A 22,985-nucleotide genomic window follows, 5' to 3' on the forward strand; every position below is an offset into this window, starting at 1 on the left:
AATGTGTAAGTAAAGTAACATGTATACAATATGGTATCAATTACTTCAAATTGTGTTCAAGCAAATTCTCCACTCGATTCCAGTTGATTTTGTTAAACCATTTATCGATATATGATTTTCTATCGTTTCTGTGGTCTATATAATATGCGTGTTCCCATACATCTGATTAAAAATTAGCTCATTTGCTCTTACCAAGCACTAGCAACGGGTACGTGTTGAACAACTTCATTGGGTTATCTGCGTCGTGTGTATCCACTATTCTCAGGTGTGGCTTATGTTTGTAATATAGAAGCCATACCCAGCCGCTTCCAAAGTGCTCTAAAGTCACGTTAACATCCCCATGTTCACAATTTAAAAGATGTTGGAATTTTGAGATTCATCCATTGATCGCTATTATTATACACCTAACTTCTAAAACAGTTTCTACCAAACCTACTCATGGCCGTTTCTGTAAATTCCTTCTTGAAATTACTGAAGCTTTCGAAGGAGTCATTTATTATTTGTTCCACTGCGAGGTTCGGCCTTCCGCTGCCCTTTGGATCCAAACCAAGCCAGTAGAAATCGTGATTCCATATTTGACACGCCAGATTATATATACTATTGTTTTTAGGCTCCATTTTAATCAATTCTATAAATTTATCGCTATTGTTTTCAATAGCTATTATAACTGCTCTGCATCCTTCTTACACATATGGATTCCTACCTTCCAACGTGTAGTTAAACACGTATCTGTGCGTTTTCCCCAATTCTACACATTGTTTGTTTCCATGTTTATTGATACTCTAATTTATCTTTCCTACCGTTTAGCTTATTTACGTAGCCTTGGTGGTGCTTTAAATAGTGGTACTCCACTGTTTCTTTTGATATATCCGGATCCAACTCATCCATATTCTACACATTAGTTATTATGACTGTAAAGATCTCAGTCACCACTTATTTATCCACTTACATACGGCAACTTCATCAACTCAAACACTTTATTTTCATTCACTGCTGTGCCTTTGTCATAAACATTTAGTTTAAAACCATCTTTCGGTGTAAACAGTTTATTAAGCTTTATAGTTTGAAAGTAATTGAAATTACTGTTCAATACATAACAACTAATTCTATTCATCACTAGTACAACTATCAATATCTTCATCTTTTTCCAACTTATAATTCTTAACATTTGGTAGAACAAATATCATTTGACAAGTATCCAGCTATATTTCTTATTTTCGTTTTAAATCTTACGTTTATTATCGATATAATGATGTACACGTTCCTGCTAATATTGTAATCTTCTGGTATTGCTAAAGTAACTTTTTGGCAAATCGCTTAAACTTACATATTATTATTAACGATTTCGTTTGGTTATACAGGTTAGCCTCAATTATGCTCTGAAGGTGTTTAAAATTGTTTAATCTGACTATCGTTCTAGAAATTCCTATCTATCTAAATATTTATCCAATTGTAACTCTTCGCACCTTGAGTAATATATTCAGTGAGTTGGTGTTTACAAATATGCTGATAGTTTCGTCTTGCACTTCTTCTATTACTTCCTCTTCTTCTGATGGGTAGGACGAAAAAACTTTAAATTCGTAAAATTTGGTTTCCAAATTTACAATTGCTCCTTCTAAATTCCATTACAATATGATAAAGTTAAATCTAATTGTTGCAACCAATCATTATCAATAGCTGCTTCTTAAGTGCTTGTAGATAGCTCCATTTAAATTTACCTGATCTTAATGTTAATATACACTTGTTGAATAAGTTTTCTTCCGAAGGTGCTCTCTTTGAGATCTCAAACTCTACCACGTCGTTTCCTGATTTAAATTATTTTTTCACACATGTACCTATTCTGTTAAGTGAGTATAATAGGAACGATATTGTTTGAAGCTTCACCAAATTCAAATTATAGTTTGTAAATGGGATCTCCGGTAATTTATTAGAGCAATCAGGTAGTATTGACACTGGTATTTTCTAAAATTTGCATTAATCAGACAGAATTTCCCCAACCAGCGTTATATCTATTTCAGAGTATATCGAATCCAAATACTTTATGTACAAATTCTCGTCTTCCTTGTCGCTAAAAATTTTCATCTCCCATTTCAATTTGAAATATGTAGTAATTACTTGATGGTGAGTATTATATAGTCGCTTCTCAGTGTTGAGCTTAACGATTCGAAAAGTGTGTGAATGTTAATTTCTACCGTTAACGACCCACTATCCAGTATTATTGGCTCAATAAACAGCTCACTCTAATCAACATATTTTTTGTTACACTCACATTGTGTATTTCAAAATATGAATCCAGTACTCCGCCGGTCTTCGTTATTATGTTAGTTTTTTCTCTCGTTATTTTAATAAAATTGCTACAACTCTTCGATATTTCCTTAGATAATCTATTTACACAACACAAACAATCTATATTAAGGTTTAGTTTAATAACTAGAATGATTATACTAGGATATAAATGTACTTAAAATTAGTGGAATAAACTGGATAAAATAGTTTGTGTATACCTATAAAATATTTGATATTGTCTATTCTTATATGAGCACTAAATTTCATGTGATCGAAATATCATCAATGGGTCATAATCACAAATTATTATGTTATGTGTGTAACGGAATCTTGGGCTTTTACAGATTAGGAATAGCGATGTGTGCCTTATTTTCATTGATTAATAGGAGATCTTTTTATTTAAATACTTAACTTGTATTTGGTTGTTTTTTGTACAATATTGAATGTTGAAATTGGTAGATCTTATTTTTATTTTAACGGTTTTTGCGCATATCTCCCTGAGTTTCAAGATTAACAATTTCACCTATCGCAGACATAAATTGCTAGATACCTTTAAAAATGTTTTTTATAATTCCGAAACCAGTGATTTAAAAGATTCTATTTTTCCAAATGAAACTATTTATGGACTTAGTTCCGGCATTCCAGACGGAGGCTGTGGAATAGCAGTTGTACGAGTCTCAGGGCGAGATTCTGTTAATATTTTGAATATTTTGACCAATAAAAATGTATTTTCATATACTGCTGTTGTTTTAAACCATTACTTACATTATTCCTTAGGCTGACACATGTTCTTATAAACCCCGAGAAGTGAACTTAACTAAGCTATACTCGCCAATAGATGGCAATATAATCGATCACGCACTCACAATATACTTTAAATCGCCGAATTCATACACAGGTAATTAGACTGTCGACATTAGTGTTAGGCGAAGATGTTGTTGAATTTCACACACACGGTAGCAAAGCTGTAATACTAGAATTGTTCAACAACTTTGTTTATATTTCAAATAACTTTAACGTCAGGTAATCGTGAATTTGCTCTATAACCGTTGTTAGATTGAGGCAAGCCGAAAAGGGCGAATTTACTAGAAGAGCATATTATTCAGGAAAGTTTAATTTAACCCAGGTTGGTTTACAAAATCGCATTGAGCACTTAGGTCGAAGCTATAAGGGAGCTGATAGCTTCAAATAACCAAATTCAAAAGAAAAATTCAATACTTAAGGTACGACTTGAGCGATTTTGTGACACCCATTCCCATTATTTAAATGATTAATGTTAATCAGTTGAACAATAACTTGTATAATTTGTATCAAAAATGGACAAAGAACCTGAGTGGAATAGTAGCGCGAGTTGAAGGATCGATAGACTTTCAGGAGGAAAGCTGTAGTGATATAATTTTAAAGGATACATCCGTAATAAGGAATCTATTGACTGACTTATTAGTCGATATTAAATCGCACATTAACAACAAGTTAGTTGCACGTATTTTGTCAGATTTAATAATTTGTCAGAAAGGAAGAGATAGTTTATGGAATTAAATTATTGCTGATGGGTCCCCCAAATTCAGGTTTATAGTAGTTAATTTATGTATTAGTAGTTCCAGTAGCAATGATGATAAATTACTATTATTCAGGGAAGAGCAGTTTCGTCAACAATTTGTTTAACGAGGAAATTAGTATAGTGTCCAGTCTTCCAGGGACCACTCGAGACCTGATAAGAGTGAACTACAAGTTGAACGACCTGAGCTTTCAAATCATTGACACGGCAGGAGTGCGCACGATCTCACCAGAGTAATTTTTAAACATTGCTAGTAGTTGGCACTAGTGTTAGTCGACGCTAACTAGTAATAATTTGCAGCACCAAAAACGATAACGAGACAATCGAAATGCTCGGTATAAATAAAGCAATTGATCAAATAAAGAGCTCTAACATCATTCTCTTCATTTTTGACCCACTGAACACAAAAGACTCAATGTACTCACTGAGTAGGCTGTTCTCTGAATTCAACGACCAGGATGACGAAGCCGATAAACTAATATACATATTAGTTGGTAAAATAGATCTGATTGAAGATGTAATTAAGTACCATGAGATGATAAGAGAATTTCTGTCAAAATTAGGGGAAAGGAACGAAAAACTTTCAAAGATTGTTAGTAATGTAAAAGTGTTAAGCACGTGTAACTTAAATCAAAGCAGTGTAAATTATATCATGAAGGAAGTGAATAGGGACATAAACAAACACTACCAACTTGACTCAGACACACTGTTCATCAATGAGCAGAGGCATAAATCGCACTTAAACAACATCGTCAAGTACATACAAAAGATAATAGGTAGGACATCATTACCACGTATTAGTCAATTGACGAGCAGAAATTAACAATATTTTTTAGATTTAATTGATGATAATAAAGCAGACTTGGAAATAATTGCTGAATATTTGAGGTATTCATAAACACAAAGATATTTAATATTAATCAGGGAGTGTGTGTACGAGATAGAAAATATCACAGGAGAACGTACTAACGATTACATCTTGGATGAAATTTTCAACAATTTCTGTATTGGAAAATGATTAAAGACATAAAATGTTAAAAAATAAGTAGTATAAAAGTATAGAATGGCAAATTGGGCACTTCTTAATTTGGATTGGCGATATTAGGATTCTGAGGCCCGATCAGCAGGTAATAACAAAATATGTGAACATTGAATAGTATAGTAGAATATCTACTTTGTAGTAAAAACAATATTATTTTGTGTAAAGGAATTTATTAACATTCCATAAATGCATATCAGGAATGTGTACGGAATTCTCAGCAAAAAAGACAAAAGGAGATAATATAGCATTATTAAAGAAGTTAAAAAAGAAGAAGAAGATAAAATATCTTACACATTCATCCAGTAAAGAAATATCATATAGATAAAAAACAATTTCACGGAATCCTCCCCCATGCAATGTAAGAGTTCCTGGAATTTATGATTCTTTTTGTACAATAAGGGACTAATAAGGCCATACGTAATACCACGGATAGTATATATATTTATATTAGTATATTACTTCCGGTATTACGTAAATTCCAGCCCTCAGCCGACAATCCAAAAGAAACCAATCGGAGTTGATATCGGAGAAAGGGAGAGTTCCGATGAGTTCTTCTACACGGAGCAGGACGGAAATGGCTATTATAGACCTAAAGGAAACAACGTGTTTGATTTAATTAAAATCGGTGGAATGCTATCCACCTTCACCGACAAATACGATAAGGTGCTGTGGCAATCAAAGGATCCGAACAGATACGCGAAGCTAGTAGTGATAGATAATGTAGGCTTCTTCTCAAAACCGGAACATATATCAGTGTTTTATAGCAACGAAGAAGTGATACACCTGGTAAAGCTGGGAAAAGTGTACCTGAAGGAGGATACGGTAATCCACTTGGATATAAAGAACACGTCAAGCACATATGAGTATTTAGTCAGAGTGTATGAAATTACAACATTTGTACCAAGATTTAATTTTAGATTTAAGTCGATTGCCTACGGTAATCTGAAAATATGGGAAGCGAAAAATGAGTCAGAATACGCGACCTCAGTAGAATTCAGCGGAACTACTGCCTTCTCCGGGCCAAAGAACCTCAATGTGTACATGGAAAACGGAAATATGCTCCACTTCATAAAGTCAGGGAAGGGGTACATCAAGGTGTCCCCGACTGTTATCCTCGACCTGAGTAAAAAGTATAACACGATTGACATTGAGTTCACAGTACTGGCCAAAGTCAACTCCTGCGTCTTTGAGGCTAAGGGCGAATTCGTAATTAAGGAAGTAATAGACTCCAACCACTCGACGAACAACAATTGCGAGGACATTTGGGAGTGCAAAAAGGGGTACAAGTGCGCCAAGAAGGTGGTCCTGAAGACATGCACGGAGCTGGGAGACTACCTGGGTCTGTATCTAATCGACGGAACGCTCGAAGTGTTCCACCAGGAAAACAAGGGGAAGCCGTGGGTGAAGTCGACGAACACTGTGTTGCTTTCTGACATTGCGTCAGCTTCCATGGGATTGAGCGCGCCGAGGCACGTCAACAGGTCTGTTTCACTGCACGCGAACAAAATGGCAGGAAAATACCACACGGTAAACAACAACATCTTCTCGAGGACGTGCACGTACAAAACCTTCGACGGCTCGTCGTTCAGCGCACTCTTCGTGGACGACGTGGAGGTGTGGAGGTCCCACGACAAGGAGTTGCTGGCGAGCAAGGTGATCATGAAGACGGACGGAAGCAACTACATCTACGCAGTCGTGATGCTGGACAACGGGTCATTCCTGCTCTTCAACAGAGCAAAGGTAGGTCACCCGTGGATCGACATCACCGCCTCGCGCCACGACGTCCTGAGAGTTAAGATGATCGGGCTCGACCCGAAGGACCACACGAAGGCGGCAGAGATGGACCCGAGCATGTACTACCTGAAGACGGAGTTCATCTCCTACGTCATTAGGTTCCGCAAGGGAGCGAAGTGCATCGAAATCCAGTACATGGAGAAGACGGTCTGGACCTACAAGAAAAAGTACCCGATTAAGTTTCTGTACAATATGCGCACGAACAAGGCCTACGTCTTCTACGCCGAGGACAACTTTAAGCGATTGGACTTATGAACGAGTGCCATTGCACCCACTGTAGATTATGAAGTTGTAGCTCACGGACGCCCAGCTCAGCTTACCGCCGTAGATTTAACTTCCTGGTGTTTCGCCGCGAAGTTAGGTCGTCGAACGAGTAACTGGATGACCAACGTAAAGTGGGCCCTGCGACAAAGTGTTATGTAAAATAGTGTTATTTCAGAAGACTGCTCATGTTCAGCCTTCTGAATTAATGTTGTACCATAGATTACATATATTCATGTATACATAGGTATTTCGCCACCGAAAGAGTGGATTCTCTGAAAGCAGTTAGGGTGTTGATTGGTAGTGAATTGAATAAATAAGTAAATTTAAGCCATATGTGTAAATTATTCTATAAATAGTATACACATTTTATTAAAAGGTGATTAATAAGAAATTATAGTATATAATCAAGGTGATTATTGTATTTTTGCGATTTCATAAATATTGGAGCTTAATAGGACAGAATTAATAATTTAAAAAGTAAATCACACACACAGTAGAAGATTCTATATTGAGAGTAAATTTAGATGAATTCAGGATTATAAATTGGAATAATTGAGCGAAAATAAGATAAAATTAATATTAATGTTTAAATAATGAATTTCATAAAAAATTGAAAGGTTTTTAGTTTAATTTGGTGAAACAATAAAGTCGTATTCAAATGTGCGGCAAATTTACGTCAAATAGTAGACTTTGTAGGTAATTTTAAGCCATTTGTAACTATTTTATGCACATTAAACCGCTAAAATTGTAAAATATGTATATTAGTAATTTAAATATCAAAGAAATCGATTCTTCTACTCTCGGAGAGGTGAGCTGTGTGCTAGTATATATGGATTTTAACTTAAATTTATAACATTCATTGGCATATTTATTAATCGTTAAATTGAATAAAATTATATGAAAGGAAATCAGCTTTATTTATTTTAATTCACACCACCTTCCGGTCAATTTGACACATATTTCAGGAAACTTGTAAAAAATTCAACGAATTGCAGAATTTGCAGTATATTTTAAATCGGCTGAAGCAAAAATTAAAAGAAAAGGTAATGTAAAATTAAATATGGGAATTTAGGATAAAAATTACCAAAAATATAAAAGATTTCACGACAACATACTCGCGATAATACAATATAAGATAATCAATGACTCCATAACAAAAGAAGATAAAGTTGAAAAGGGAATACAGTATCAGTTGATAGGAGAAAATAATATCATAATCAACGATGAACAGCTTATATTGGAAGATTTGTCGCACACAAGTAACGTGTCGAGGCCCAAGGAGGGTGTAAAGGATGAAGAAGGCAAGGCTAAGGAAGGTTTAGAAGGATGGGATGGCGGCGATGACGACCAGTTGAGTAAAGATATAGTAGTAATAAAGGAACAAAGAGTAGTAAAGCTGCACGACCAAATATATGTACCTCTGGAGTACTACAATAAGCTGTACGTGCATCAGAAAAAGGCACTAACCTGGCTGACGAAGCTGCACGTGAGTAACCTGGGTGGAATACTGGCAGACGACATGGGCCTGGGAAAGACGATTACAATCCTGTCGCTGATAAACACACTGATCTACTCAAGTAACTTAATAGTTGAAAGAGGAAGAACAAAAGCCGAAGACTTGGATAGCGTGTATAGAATAATGATAGTGTGCAACGTGACGCTGCTAGAGCAGTGGAGAGAAGAGATAAATAAGTGGATATTCAGCAATATAAAGCTGTACATACTGCACAGCAACTACGACGTCAACAGAGACTACTACGGAATAAATGAAGAGTCAGGAGACGAAGGTGGAAGAAACAAGGAAAAGTTTAAAGAAGAAGGCGACAATAATGATACGAAGTACATAGTGTACCTGGTGGGATACGAGTACCTGAGAGTAAACATCGAGTACATCAACAACTACGAGTGGAAGTACCTGATACTGGACGAGGGGCAGAAGATAAGGAACCCGAACTCGCTGATAACACTGGCAGTGAAGACGGTTAAAACGCCACACAGAATAGTCATCTCAGGCTCGCCAATACAAAATAACCTGATTGAGCTGTGGTCGCTCGTCGACTTCATACTGCCGAACTACCTGGGATCGCTAAACTCGTTCATAGAGGAGTTCGTGGCGCCAATATCAAGCAACAGTCTGAACAATAAGCACATAAACAGGCTGAAGCTGCTTATTCTGCCGTACATATTCAGAACGCTTAAGTCGAACATGGGAGCGAAAAATGACCTGTTTAGCAAGTTGACAGACCCAAGTACGGAGGTAGAAGGTGACGACGAGGCAGCAAATGATGGTGATGGGTTGAATAAGAAGAGTAGTAGGGCTGATGAGGGTGGTAAGAGTGATAGGTTGGATTATGGTAAGCGTGGTAAGGGTAATGGTAAGGGTGAGAAAGGTGGTAGGGATGAGAGTAAGTGTGGCGGGTATTGCGAAAGTGAAGTTGCGGAAGAGAGAGGGCGTATTAATCAGAGCATAGGAGAAGTAGATTTGCCAAATAAAGTTGAAAGAATAATACTGTGTAACCTGACATTTGAACAGTATAAACTGTACGTAGAAGTGCTAAATAAGTTCAAGTATAGCAGCAAAGGAATGACAAGCCAGAGCGTTAAGATGACGAAAGACATGAGAAAGTTGATAGGAAAGGAACTGACGAGAGATAAGCACATACTGAAGGTGATCAGCACGCTGAGAAAAATATGTAACCACCCGAAGCTGATGTTTAAGCAGACACAAGCGTTGTCGGACACGAGTAGAAGCAGTAGCGAATCAGAGGCACGGAAGAAAACGTCGAAGAGAGCAGGCGCAGGAAAATGGAGCAGCAGTAAGCTGAACGTATGTCTGAAAATAATAGATATCTGGCACAAGGAAGGAAGCAAGGTGCTGGTCTTTACGCAGACGATAGGGATGCTGTCGATCATATACAACGAACTGCTGAAAACATATGAAAGAGAACAAATAGCAATACTGCACGGGAAGATAACCATCAATAACAGAAACAAGGTGATAGAAGCATTCAGAAACGAAGAAAACATATTCGTAATGCTCCTGACGACAAAAGTGGGAGGAATAGGACTTAATTTGACAGTGGCAACAAGAATCGTAATCTACGACCCAGATTGGAACCCGATGACGGACCTGCAAGCAAGAGAGCGGAGCTACAGAATAGGACAGACGAAGCAAGTGACGATCTACAGGCTGGTAACTGCGAACACAATCGAGGAGAAGATATACCAGAGGCAGCTGTACAAGTGCTACCTCACTAATAAGATACTCAACCACAACAACGTGCTCTTCTACAACAAGTACATCAACAACCTGCAGTACATACTCTCGTACCCGCCGCCGCCAGCAGGGATAGCGATGACTAGAGACGAAGAAGTCGGCGAGGAGGCGTACCAGAAGGCCGCAGGCGGCGACGCAAAGCACGCCTCCGAAGACGAAGACCGCTTCTATAAGTTGCTGGTTAACGACGACAGGAACAACAACATAAACAGCTACATCAAGTACAACGACATCATCAGCAATATGCAGCAAGCGGCAGAGAACAACAGCTACGCGTCGCTGTCAGTGGCGAAAGGGGCGCCCTCGACGAGGAGCGAGTGGGCGCTGAGCAGGAACGTGGACAAGAACAGGCAGCTGCTGTACAACCTGAAGGGCAAAAACAACAAGAGCATCAGGTACATCATCACGAACCAGATCCTCCACTACTTTAACACAAACTCGAGGGAAATAATCACGACGAACAGAGTAAGTTGCCGCAATTGACGCTATTTCGTAGCTGATAGACCACTTTAAGCCTATCATACCAGGTGCGTTGGCCAGTCAGAGCGCAGGCAACGGTACTACTTACCGCTCCTGTGCGCTTCTTACGCTTAAGTTTTGTATTTCCAGTGATGTAATAGTTATTAGTACCAGTTATTATTAGTTATTAGTTAGTAGCAACAGCAATATTGGTGGTGGTTGTAGCTATAATAGTAATTATGCTAGTTATAGTGTCAAAAATAGTTATAGTAATAGTAGTAGTTCTGTCTAGTTATTTGGTAATAGTAGTAACAGTAGTAGTTTCTGATTGACAATGTACAGATGAATACAACAAGTTATTTAAAAGCATACTGAAACAGCTGTGTACACTAGTGAAAAATGACAAAAATAGTCATTGGAAATTAAACGCTAAATACATGAATGTATTGCCAAATTAGAATCATATTGTCCGTATAGTGTATGTGCAAACCTATTAAGCGTGTGTGCCTAATAAAAGTATGAAATAAACTGTGTATGAGTTCGTAAGAGAGTACATTTGTGGGTGGGAAGAAAAGGTAACTTAGAAGTTAGACGTAGAAAATTAGTAGAGCATCAGAGAGACTATCAAGAGGAAAATAATTGAGCCGGCACGAAAATCGGAGGTTTCTTCATCGTCCTCAGATCGGTCGCCCTTGGCGGCGTCCTTGTCGTCAGGAATTGGGTCGCCAGCCAAAAGAGAAGGATCCGGCAAGTTTTCATCGCCGCCGCGAGGCCTCTTGCGCCTTCCCGTGGGAGGAGGAGGCGCCTTTCCACCAGCGCCGCCCATCGCACCTTCACCTGGGATCATGGGACCCTTGGCCTGATCAGCGCGAGGATTTTTGTCGACCACCTTCTTGGGCGGCGCTTCCACCGCAAAGGGAAGAGAGTCAGTCTCAGTTCTCTCGACACTGTCCTCCAGCCCGAACTGCTCAAACATTTGAACAGTCTCCTCAGAGGCGCCTAGCCTGGTGAGATTAGATTCAATTTGGCCCTTAATCCTCGAAAAGAAGTCGACCTGGTTGACCTTAGTCCACGCGCCCTCCTCCTTGACGTAGTAGCAGTTGGCCCTGTAACTCCGGTCCTTCTCCGAGTTCGAGTGAATTATTTCAATGCAGTCCCAGAAATTTTCACCCCTGTAGACATATACAGAGGGATGAAACATGGGCTCCGAAGTTATTTCAAGATCCCCCTCGACTATGCTCTCCAGTTTCTTGAAAAAGTTACAGATGGTTTTGATGGTTCCGTAGGTAAACTTGTGTGTGTTAGTTTCTAAAAACGAGTCGTTTGTCATTATGTCGTATCGAGTCGTTTCCTCGCCGGGAGCGACCTCCGCAGGCTTCTCAGCGGATTCAAAATTGTTTTCTCCGTATATTTCGTTGTATTCACTCTCGTCCTTTAGCTCCCACGATTCGCCGTCGTTGGAAAGATATTTCGTCGATGCGGCTCCCTCAGAGTCTACCAAGTTCAACAATAGCAGCTTATTCTCTCCACTTGATTTTAATAGTACCATCGACTCGACTGAAATACCTTCTTCATAGTGAAGAACAGTAAGGTTATCGTGAACAGATGAAAAAAAGCCAACAGCAGGTTTTATCATAATCCTTCTAAGGGTTCCGTCTTCAGATATTACTTCGCTGATGTCATGATATCTTAGATCAAGTTCGCTGCTTATGTTGAAGCTATCCTTAATTGATGAATAGTCAGCAAACATCTCTATGTTTGATGTATGAATATGCTGAACCAGGCTCCTGTGTTCAAATGTGTTCGAGGATATAAAGTGCATTAATGTGGCTACGTTGTCAGAATCTTTAACTTTCAGAATGGCATAAAACGCATTATCTTCATATGGTTTGATTATAATACTCTCTACTGACCAGGAATCAGGAGTTTTCCAAACAACCATGTTGGATAATCTAACTATATGGATCAAGGTTCCTTCCTTTGGCATAACTTTGTAACTAAACGGCTCGTCGCTTGATTTGCTAATTATGTAATTATTCTTTCGGAAACTTCCCAAGTTAAATACAGTCCTAGTTAGTTTGGCATCTGCTGGGTCATTTTCTCCGTTACAGACTACAGAGTGGTCGTAGACTGTGAGAAAGACCAAAAACAAAACAAATATATTCGAGGTCATTTTGCTCATTGTAACTGACCAAACATTTATAGCTTTTTATTATCTATATTTTTTTGGTAATTTTATGGTAAATTGATAATTTTTAATGGCTATCTTAGCTTGTAGCCATTAACGAGTCGACGCAATGAATCAATCGTAATCTTATCTATGTCTACACATGCGAGAACATAGAAGAAATTAATACACAGACAAATAATGTATTAACTCACACATTACATGAATTATTGACCAAACATTATCTATTTGAAACAGTTCACATATTGACGCTGATGCCTAAATTTAAGTCTAACTTTACTATATGATTCAGTGTAAAACTAGTTACAGGAGTCGAATTCGTGATCGAATTTATGTATTCTAGACAGATACATTGCCAAATATCAAATGTGTAGAAATAATATCGAGTATTTAGTCAATTCATCATGGCTTAGAGCCGTACTCATCAATTAACTTGAATGGCCTATTGAGTCAAGTGTTTAGGAATATGCTGTATCGACTGAATAGCTAAATCAACTAATTTCATTGAATTTACATTTACGCTAATGTAAACATTATATATTTACTATTTAATAACAGAACAAGATGAACACATTTATTTTGTTGTCAGTTTTAATATTGGTTAATATTAACTCAATAGTCTGCGACGAATCTGAGGCTGAAGGTCAGACTCAAACATCGATAGATGTGGATTTGAAGAATATCAAGAGCGAAGATTTTGATATTATCAAATCGGTAATCGATATCGATCCCAGCGACGACAACAAACTGGAGAGTTACAAATTGACACCCAAAAAGACTAAAAAGATTAGCAGGGTTACTTATGGAAATATAGATGTTTGGAACACCAAAATATCCGCTGAGTGTTCTAACATTACTATTTACAGCCGCAATTGCGTTTATTTTGTACTGAAGACTATTGAGAACAATGAGCCTAGCTACATTTACTTCCGGCAGTACAAAACCTTCATTGGAGCCACTGGAGTACTGAGTTTACTTTACGACATAAACTACCCGTACCTGTCAAATTTAATGAGCAAGCCTTATACTCTAAACATTTCAAATAACTTCGACAAGCTATACTTCAACTACCGGTATAAGCAGAAGGGAATTTACCGTTACGAAAGCTTTGAGCCTAATGAAGGAGAAACTTTCGGCTTGGTTACAGACAACATTGACACAATTTGGTCTCCCACTCAATCTCCATTATCATATATTGGTTTGGCATTCGCCAAGAAAGTGAGGGTCTTTAAGCAGGAAACCTACGTCAGAAACCGACAGACTGGGCGCGGGAAAATGCTTCTGGTCTACAAATTTCTGATAGTTGTGGCCATTGACAATAGGACAGACTACTTTAAAGTGGACGAGGAATCAGATAAATGGGTTAAAATTGACGTTTACGAGCTAAAGAACGGCATCAAAATGTTCGCGGCGAAGAACCTCTACTACTTCGACTCCGACGAGCCTAGCAGCAGTGACAACGAATCTGACAGGAATGAGCTCTTTGCCCTTGACATTTTCAAGAGGAACAGCAAGGTCAAGTGTGCAGTCACCAACGTCTACCCCTTCCGCGTCATCAACTTGTTCAAGGGCGACGTTTACCGCGTCAATGAAATCAGGTACAACAACATGCCCATCATCAAGTATGACTTTTTAATGTTTATCATTAACATTTTCAATACTCGATACGACTGGTACTACTTGGAAATTGTCATAAAGTCAGACCAAGACTTAACTAAGGTCAAGGAGCTCGGCGACTTTTTCGTGAGCAAGCTTGGAACTGGCCTTTACGGCATTTACTTTAGCATCTACGACAGGAGGAAGGAGGTCGAGAACATCAGCAGGAACAGCTTTTTGGACTCGCTAGAGACCTACGTCACTGGATACGGCAACTCCGACTACGTCAAATACGCTAACTTCTACGAGCTGAACGAAGGGTCTGAGGCTGCCGACCTCAGCGAGGCCGTTAAACTCAAAATTGACCCACACTACGGCAAAAAGAGGCCAGCAGTTTCGAGACCTCCAAATGCTACTCCTGTCACTACCACTGACGACGGTGAGCCTCCTGGCAATTCACTTCCAAAAGCGGGTCCTGATGCCAGAAGCCCTGGCGATTCGGGTCTTCCTTCTGATGGCACTACTCCTGATGGCGATGGTAACCCTGATGATACTAGCCCTCTTAATGATCCTAACCTGGGCGGCGATCCTAGACCTGAAGGTGAAGAGCCTTCTGAAAGCAGTACCTCTGATGCAACTAAGCCTGCTGAAGGCAGCATACCGCCTAGTGAAGACATTAAGCCTCCTCCTAAGCCTCCTCGCAGTCCTCTTGGCAGTGAGCTACAGCATTCAAGTCCTCCTCGAGCCGCTCCTGGCAATACACCGCAGGATTCCGACCTTCATTCTAATGGCAATAAACAACAGGACTCTAGTTATTCTGATCTTAATGAGCAACAAGACTCGAATCCTGCCGGTGCCAATAAGCAAGACTTGAATCCTGCTGAGGATGATATTAAGCCTTCCGACATTGGAGCCAACGCTAATAAACCTAAGGGCAGTCAGCATGCTGGTGAAGCTAGCGAAGAAAGCCTTCCGCCTCCAACTACTAGTGTTCCTCAGGGAGAAATTAGAACGCCTGGCAGCGCTAACAACATCAACGGTAACAATGAGCCACCTAGTGATACTGATAAAGGTGCAAAATCAGATAAGGAAATCATGGGCGAAGGCCACAAAGAGGCTGAAGGTGGAAAAGCACATCAGAAAGCAAGCCCCGATTCTACCTCTCCCAAGAACGGTGGCGCCGATAAGAATCATGAGGATGATGGCGCTTCAAGGGACGGAGGCCACGCCGCAGTGCGTAAAGAGGCATTTGAAGTATCTGTGGTATTTCAGCCGATGGTAAGATTCGTCCGATTTCTATCACTCGGCCCCGATGACGGAGATCACAGGCCCAGTCTTCGCGTTGACTCGAAACGGGCAGGGTTCACCTCGAACATCGCGAGGCTGTCGATGCTAATTATCATTACATCAATGTTAATATAAAGAAAATTCATTAAAATAGATAATGATCTAGGTAGATGCGTGGAAATAGCATGGTTCCGTAGAGTTTATAAGTGTGTACGTTCTGTGATAAATTAGAAACGAAAAAGATGACACATAATGGCTAGCCATAAATAATAAAGAAATTTTTTAACACAAAGGCCAAAAAATGAAAAGTGTTAAATGTGTAAGGATATTGTTGATAGTTTGGGGAATTTCTACTCTCCAAAGGCCCGTCTCCTGTGGTACGGATGGTGAAACGCAGCCTACTGAGCAGCCAGAATCTATCGACGTTGATATGAAGAGAATGGACTTAACCAAGTTAAATGTTGAAACTGCTCCGGAATCTCCACAAATAGACAAAATCACTCCAAAGGCAAACAAAGTAATCAATTCAATTAAGGTCGACGATCACACACTTTGGAGAAAGCTACCAAACACCGAGTGTCTGAACATTTTGAAATACAGGACAACGACGGATAAAATATTCTTCACGCTGATCACACTGAACAATGGGAAAAAGTTTTCCATTAACGTTCTGTACGACCAGAAGAATAGAGCCAGTCCAGCCACAGGCACAGTCGCAGGGTCAAGCGACCAGATAAGACAAACGACAAGCACGTCGGAGCAGTCAAAGACGGAATGGATGGAAGGGATGGAAGACCTCGACGAACCGATGACCCTGGGAGAAAGCGTAATAGCGAAGGCGGAGGAGCTGCTGCAAAAAATTGAAGACTTGCACTCAAGAGTCAGGGAGAGAGTCGTTCAGGGAAGAAACAGCGAAGGAGGAAGCAGAAGCCATTTAGACGAGCTGGAGGAAAACTGCCTGAGAGATAGCATACAATTTTTAAAATTCATTAAGTCGAAATCGACGAGGGCTGGGCCAGCCGCATCGCCAAGGGAGGAAGGCCAGACGGTCGAGAAGGCGGTCCCGGAAAATGCAAACGAGTCAGGATTCAAAACTAAAGGAGCAGCAGTCACCTTAGCAATGCTGGCAACAATTTTAATATAGCAAGTCTAATTTGTATGTAAATTAAAGAAAAATGTATACACAAATAAATAGGTATATAGATTAATAGCATTATGAACATAAATAGGAATAAGTGTGTGAAATGTATAAATACTGAGGAATAAGTGAGATTGAAGAGGCAAGTGTAGAATAAAATAAAAATATTGAAGTTTGCTCATAAACGTGTACACGAATTCATAGCTACCTTTATAAAAATTATACATAGCTAGCCAATAACTATGTATATGACAAATATTAAAAAATAAAATAAAAAATATAAATAGAAAAAAGAAAATAGTAAAAAAAATGAATGTATTAAAGATAATAGTATTTATAATAATCACTTTGAAAGTGAACAGCTCATATAGAGCACTGTGTACACCAGGAAGTGATGATCAAAAATCGAGTAGTGAACAGAAGAAAAGTGAAATAGAAGAAAAAAATAACAAAAGTAAAACAAACAGAAGTGATGAAGAAAAGAAGTTAACGGAATCACAAAGTAGAGAAGAGGAATCTGAGGAAGATGGCAGAAGTAAAGGGGATAGCGCTAAGGAAGGGGATCAGAAAGGAAAAGGACAAGAGAAGAGAGAAGAAGACCAGGAGGAGCAAAAAGGAAAGGAAGTAAGAAGGAGACAGTCGCTGTACGAGTGGATCGACGTGGATCTGAGGAGAATAAACAGCAGGGACTTTATGGTACTTAAGCCAACGAGAGGGAGAGAGTACTACAAGCTACTGCCAATGGCATATAAAAAAGTAAGGTCAATAAGACTGGACGGTAAAGTAATCTGGGTAAAAAACAGACACGTAAGATGCGGAAAGATCACAATATTCAACGAGGAAGGAAACAAAGCAGAACTGGTGATAAGCACGTACGACAAATACTACAGAGAAGATCGAGTGGGAGTAGAGCTTAGCAGAATCAGAGAGGTTGAGGGAAGAATAAAATTCGAAGCTAAGTACATGGGATTCTTCGAAACAGTGGCCGAGGTTAACAGAGAAGTAATAGAGGACTTTTACGTCAGAGTCAACTACAGGAAGGTGGAAGTGGACGTTGAGGACAACTTCGACAAACTCTACTTCGAACACAGAGCAGTAAGAGCGGAGCTGAGTCCGGAGGCAGAGGGAAACGAAGCCACTACGACGAGTTGCGAGTACGAAGTGTTCGAGCCGAACGACGAGGAGGTGTTTGTCAAAGTCAAGCACGACTCGAGGCTAATATGGAAGTCGCTGGTGGTGGGAGGATACGAGTTTGGAACGAAAAGAGTGGAAAAATTCAAAATAACAAAAACAAAAATTAACAAAGAAGTGAAGGAGAACAGTAGTGCAAGCAGTAGTGGAAATGGTAATGGTATTACAAATAGCAATGCAAGTGGTAATGGTATTACAAATAGCAATGCAAGTGGTAATGGTAATGGTAAAGAAAAGGAAGGCGTGGATGGTGACGAAGAGAGTGTAACCAGTGAAAGTGATGGACAGAAAGCACATGAAAAAGAAGAAGTGGAGAAGAAGGAGATTTACTTGATACGAATAACAATCAAAAACAATTATCATCACCATCTTGTGTATAACATCGATGAACAAAAATGGGAAATGATCTCGAAGGAGGAGTTTGAGAAGATGTATGTTGAACATAAATTAGAACATTCAGTAGAAATAATAGAAAATAAAATTAAAAGAAGAATGAATGGAAAAGAAGAAGAAGAAGAAGAAGAAGAAGAAGGAGAAGGAGAAGATGGAAATGAAATTGATGAAAGTGATGGAATAAAAAATAGAAGTAATGGAACTGCTACTGGAACTGGTAATGATAGAGGTAAAGAAATAAGTAATGATAAAGGTAGTGAAAGTGGAATAAAGGATAGAGGTAGTGAAAAAGAAAAAATAGAAGGATTGCAAGTAATAGATATATCAAGGAAAAATGAAATGCTGAGTTACGAAAAACATAATTTACTAAAGCATTATGTAGTAGTAATGAGTATAAAAGTAAAAGGAAAAGATACAGGTACAGGTGATGAAAAGGAAAAGGATAAAGCAAAAGCTAAGGATAAAAATAAAGGTAAAACTAAGGAAAAGGAAAAGATAATAGGTGAGATGGATGAAAAGGATTATTTAGATGAGGATAGAGACATAGAAGACTTGGATGAAGATACATCAATATTCCAAATTAATTATAAAAATCAGGTTATATGTCACGTTTTTGGAACTAACTTTAGAATAGAAATGACAAAAACAAAAGATAAAAGTTATATAGAAATTGTGAACATAACAAAAGCAAAAAACATAGGAAACAGTAGCATTAAAAAAGTAAAAAAGAAAAAAGAAGAAAAAAATAAAAGTATAAAAGGTAAAATAGGTGTGTCAAGTACAGCAAATACAGTAAATAGTACAAATAGTCAAAATGGAACAAGTGGATGGAATTGGTCAAGTAGATTAGAAGAAGATGAGTCAGAAGAAGAAGAATTTGAATATGTAGGAGAATACGAAGACGTTATATTCGCAACACAATACTACGAAAAAAAAGAAAAAAGTGATAATTGGGTAAAAATTAGTCCATTTCAACTAGATTACATGATCATTAGAAATATAGTAGAGTTGGAAGAAAGTGGAAGTTACGATTATAACTATAGCACAGCGGAAAATATGACAGAAATAGCAGACGTGCCAATAGAAATACAAATCAAGTTCAACGGAGATAAAATACCAGAAAATATAAAAATAAAAGAAATGGAAAGAGATAAAAATGGTGATGAAAAAGAAGGAAGATTAGTAGGAGAAGAAGGAGAAGGAGTAAGAGGAGGAAAGATGAAAGTAAGTGGAGGAGTAGAAGGAAGTAAGTATGTAATAGAAAAAGGAGGAAAATATAGAGAAGATTATAGCAAAGGTAGAGAAGAAGGTAGCCAAGAAGGTGGAGAAGTCAGAGAAGAAGGTAGCCAAGAAGGTGGAGAAGAAGAAGGAAGAATAGGAAAATTTGGAAAAAATGGACAAGAAAGAGGAGTCAGAGGAGAAGGAAGAGTAACAGGAAGAGGAGGAAATGTATATGAATATGAAGAAGAAACAGACGGGTACATCAAGAGTGGAATGATGCTGTCACTGATACTTGGACTGACAATGCAAATAGTACAGTGATGTCAGGGAAATCAAAGCATCTGTAATGTGAGTAGCAACAAGAAGTACACATTAGGTAGATACAGAGTATACACATTAAATTAACACAGAGAATACAAATTAGGTAGATACAGAATATAGAAATTACGTTGACACAGAGTACATACATTAGGTAGCTAGAAGGTGTACACATTAGTTAATATAAGCGATATACTAAGTTAACACAGAGTATACACAATAGATGGTTAAAAAATAAGAAGTAAGCAGCTAAAAGGTGTACAGTAAGCAGCTATAACCAACAGATCGAGTAGCTACAAGGTAAGGAGTATGCTGAGAGGAAAAAATAAAAGGTACACATGCGATTGACTCAAATGGATCAGAATAGGAGAAAAAAAAGCAACGAGAAAAAAAAACAAAAAAATCAACATAAATATATAATTTGATAAAAAAAGGAAATATAATAAATAATGAAGATATGTAAAAGAATAATACTGGTAATATGGATAAATTTGATGCTGAGTTTGAAAGATATAGAAGGAAATGATGAAAGTAGACAGCCAAAAGAAAAACAAATAAAAAAAGAACAAAGTATTGAAAATAAAAAATTGAAAGAGAAAAATGATAAATCGAAAGAAGGAAGAGAAGAAGAAAATGTAAAGTTTGACGTAAGTAAATTGAAAGGAGTGGAGCACTTTGACAAGGTAAAAAAAGTAAAGTACATAAACTTTAACATAGAAGATATAGAATACGCAGACTATGTGATAAGAAGGTCGATCGAGGAACCAGTAAATTATAAGCTGACGCCAGGGAACGGAAAAGAGATAAAAAGCATATCATTGAAAGGATTAAACGCATGGAAGAAGGAAGAAAACACAAGCTGCAAAGAAGTTACAATATACACAGGAGACATGGTCATGGCAGTATTTAGGTTCCAGAAGAACGAAGAGGAGCAGTACAGAGTGGTGATAAAAACAGAAAGCGGCTACAAGCTACTGTCAATCTTCGAGTTCATGGTGTTAGCAAACAAAAAGAAAAAAGGAAAAACAGAAGAGATAAAGGACGCTAATGAGACTAAGAAGAAAGAGAAGAATACAGGAGTAAGTAGTGCACAAAAAAGTATCACACAAGGAAGTATTACACAAGGAACTAAGGGCAATGAGACGAAGAAGGATGAGGAATCAGCAGATATACAAGAGGAAGGAAGTAAAACTGGAGAAACCAAGGCTGATGAGAAGGACGAAGAAACAAGTGCCAGAGAAACAAGCACTAAGGATGACACGACCACAGTGGCAACAGGAACGCTGGACATAGCGAGCGCATTCGACAAAAAGTACTTCGACTTCAGGCTAGTCAAAGAGAGTAACCTGGAAGCGAACAGATATGAGCCGAGCGAGTCAGACATACACACAGTGAAGGAAGGAAAGACATTGGTGTACACAACAATGCCGACCGAGAGAGAAGATTCGAATGACAGTGAAGATGCAAGCAAGGTTAAAGCTGCAACAGCCACAGATACGGAACCAGGCAAGGCTAAAGATGGAACTAAGGCTACAGATATTAGTAAGGCAAAAGATGCAACAACGAATACAGATGCAACAACGAATACAGATGCAACAACGAATACAGATGCAACAACTAGTGATGACAATAGAAAGGAAAAAGAGCCAGTAAAATGCGAAGATAAAATAATATCAGTAACAGTGTACATAAAGGATCAGAAAGCAATGATGATGGAAATAGTGACAACACCAACAAAAAAACAAATTAATGATGGTAAATTAGTAGATAAAGGTGATGATAAATTAGTATATGGAAATGACGGTAAAAAAACAGATGGTGAGGAGGGAGAAAAAGTAGATAAAGAGGAGGGAGAAAAAGTAAGGAGATACTACGGGATAGATGGAGACAAGTGGGTTGAAAAGGAGGAAAAAGAAATAATAGAAATGATAAACACAGAGTTTAAAGAGTTAAATGGAAAAGTGTTACACAGAGTACTAGGAGAACAAGTTATAAAAAAAGAGGGAAAAGATGAAGAAAAAGAAAAAAAAGAAACCACAAAAATTAATCTGCAACAAAACGAATATAAAATACATTTCTCAATGGCACTAGAAGACTTTAAGTACGTAAGAACAAGACCAATTAAAAAAGTGGAATCGATCATGGATGGAAGAGAATTGGTGTACCAGGAACTGCTGGAAGATTGCGAAATCGGATGGGCAAAAGGACCAACAATAGAGCTTATGGAAATACACTCGAGAGACTCAAACGTGTATTTTGTGAATACAAACGTAGAAAATGAAAGTAAAAACATAGTTATATATAAATTAAGTAAACAAGAGAGATAGAGGAGAAAACACTAGACTGAAATGAACCTGCTTGTTGTTTCAGGAAGGAATAACACAGCCAGAAGTGGAAGCATAAAACACAGAAACTCATTGATTTTTAGACGCGAAGAAAAAGTGGCACGAAACGTCGCAAGTCAGATTCATACAAATAGTGGACAGGGCCATAGGAACAAAAAAAGGAAAGTATGTGACGATCACAGGGAAGCAGGAGAGAGAGCTGGTGGAAAAGATCCAGGAGCTGGAAAGCAAGAAGGACAAGTCGAGCTTTAGAGCCAGCAAAGGCATAGCGCCTGCAATCATCATTATAATAATAACTTTAATGTAAAATAATACAACTACGTACATAGATTAAAAAGAGTAGAAAAGTATGAGATAAATATAAGCACAACTAGCAGAAAATAAAAAAGTAAGCTGTGGATTGATTAAAAAGGGATTCAGTAAGTAAATAAGTGAAGAATCTAGTAAAAATAGAGTGATTATAAATGGAAAAGGTGAAAGTAACGGTAAGTGTAGAATCAAGAGACAAAGAGAGGAGAAAAAAAATAATAAATAAAAAATATTAAAAAATATTAAAAAAAAAGTAATTTAGGTTATTGTTGTTAAATATGGGCTAGGAGTGAAACAACTACAATTTTAAGTTAGTACT

The 22,985-nt window shown here is 38.1% G+C and overlaps 8 protein-coding genes across 8 annotated transcripts; 6 read left to right on the forward strand and 2 right to left on the reverse strand.

Annotated features, from left to right (window-relative positions):
* Positions 1–40: 40 nt before the first annotated feature.
* On the reverse strand, positions 41–2,662 carry TOT_040000844 (superoxide dismutase; the record flags this gene model as incomplete). Its single annotated transcript, XM_009694483.1, is given in 16 exon segments — positions 41–162; positions 193–318; positions 437–628; positions 704–748; positions 801–891; positions 913–932; positions 946–1,160; positions 1,193–1,292; positions 1,328–1,379; positions 1,467–1,615; positions 1,719–1,805; positions 1,836–1,962; positions 1,999–2,068; positions 2,116–2,240; positions 2,270–2,406; positions 2,611–2,662. The coding sequence occupies 16 exon segments, from the start codon at positions 2,660–2,662 to the stop codon at positions 41–43; spliced, it is 1,710 nt and encodes a 569-aa protein (XP_009692778.1).
* A 163-nt stretch (positions 2,663–2,825) lies between these two features.
* On the forward strand, positions 2,826–4,742 carry TOT_040000982 (tRNA modification GTPase; the record flags this gene model as incomplete). The annotated part of the gene is made up of 10 exons (XM_009694484.1): positions 2,826–3,011; positions 3,064–3,184; positions 3,213–3,309; positions 3,343–3,412; positions 3,444–3,509; positions 3,571–3,758; positions 3,799–3,854; positions 3,921–4,077; positions 4,145–4,620; positions 4,681–4,742. The coding sequence occupies 10 exons, from the start codon at positions 2,826–2,828 to the stop codon at positions 4,740–4,742; spliced, it is 1,479 nt and encodes a 492-aa protein (XP_009692779.1).
* A 531-nt stretch (positions 4,743–5,273) lies between these two features.
* TOT_040000983 (conserved hypothetical protein) lies at positions 5,274–6,935 on the forward strand (the record flags this gene model as incomplete). Its single annotated transcript, XM_009694485.1, has 2 exons — positions 5,274–5,594; positions 6,540–6,935. The coding sequence occupies 2 exons, from the start codon at positions 5,274–5,276 to the stop codon at positions 6,933–6,935; spliced, it is 717 nt and encodes a 238-aa protein (XP_009692780.1).
* A 998-nt stretch (positions 6,936–7,933) lies between these two features.
* Positions 7,934–10,704, forward strand: TOT_040000984 (uncharacterized protein; the record flags this gene model as incomplete). The annotated part of the gene is made up of 4 exons (XM_009694486.1): positions 7,934–7,987; positions 8,017–8,260; positions 8,312–8,731; positions 8,792–10,704. The coding sequence occupies 4 exons, from the start codon at positions 7,934–7,936 to the stop codon at positions 10,702–10,704; spliced, it is 2,631 nt and encodes an 876-aa protein (XP_009692781.1).
* Positions 10,705–11,281: 577 nt separating this feature from the next.
* On the reverse strand, positions 11,282–12,862 carry TOT_040000848 (conserved hypothetical protein; the record flags this gene model as incomplete). Its single annotated transcript, XM_009694487.1, has 1 exon — positions 11,282–12,862. The coding sequence occupies one exon, from the start codon at positions 12,860–12,862 to the stop codon at positions 11,282–11,284; it is 1,581 nt and encodes a 526-aa protein (XP_009692782.1).
* A 570-nt stretch (positions 12,863–13,432) lies between these two features.
* TOT_040000849 (conserved hypothetical protein) lies at positions 13,433–15,886 on the forward strand (the record flags this gene model as incomplete). The annotated part of the gene is made up of 1 exon (XM_009694488.1): positions 13,433–15,886. The coding sequence occupies one exon, from the start codon at positions 13,433–13,435 to the stop codon at positions 15,884–15,886; it is 2,454 nt and encodes an 817-aa protein (XP_009692783.1).
* Positions 15,887–16,052: 166 nt separating this feature from the next.
* On the forward strand, positions 16,053–16,895 carry TOT_040000850 (conserved hypothetical protein; the record flags this gene model as incomplete). Its single annotated transcript, XM_009694489.1, has 1 exon — positions 16,053–16,895. The coding sequence occupies one exon, from the start codon at positions 16,053–16,055 to the stop codon at positions 16,893–16,895; it is 843 nt and encodes a 280-aa protein (XP_009692784.1).
* A 687-nt stretch (positions 16,896–17,582) lies between these two features.
* Positions 17,583–22,664, forward strand: TOT_040000851 (hypothetical protein; the record flags this gene model as incomplete). The annotated part of the gene is made up of 4 exons (XM_009694490.1): positions 17,583–18,511; positions 21,112–22,000; positions 22,115–22,295; positions 22,441–22,664. The coding sequence occupies 4 exons, from the start codon at positions 17,583–17,585 to the stop codon at positions 22,662–22,664; spliced, it is 2,223 nt and encodes a 740-aa protein (XP_009692785.1).
* Positions 22,665–22,985: the final 321 nt, after the last annotated feature.

Source organism: Theileria orientalis, chromosome 4 (assembly GCF_000740895.1).
Source record: "Theileria orientalis strain Shintoku DNA, chromosome 4, complete genome".
NCBI lineage: Eukaryota > Apicomplexa > Aconoidasida > Piroplasmida > Theileriidae > Theileria > Theileria orientalis.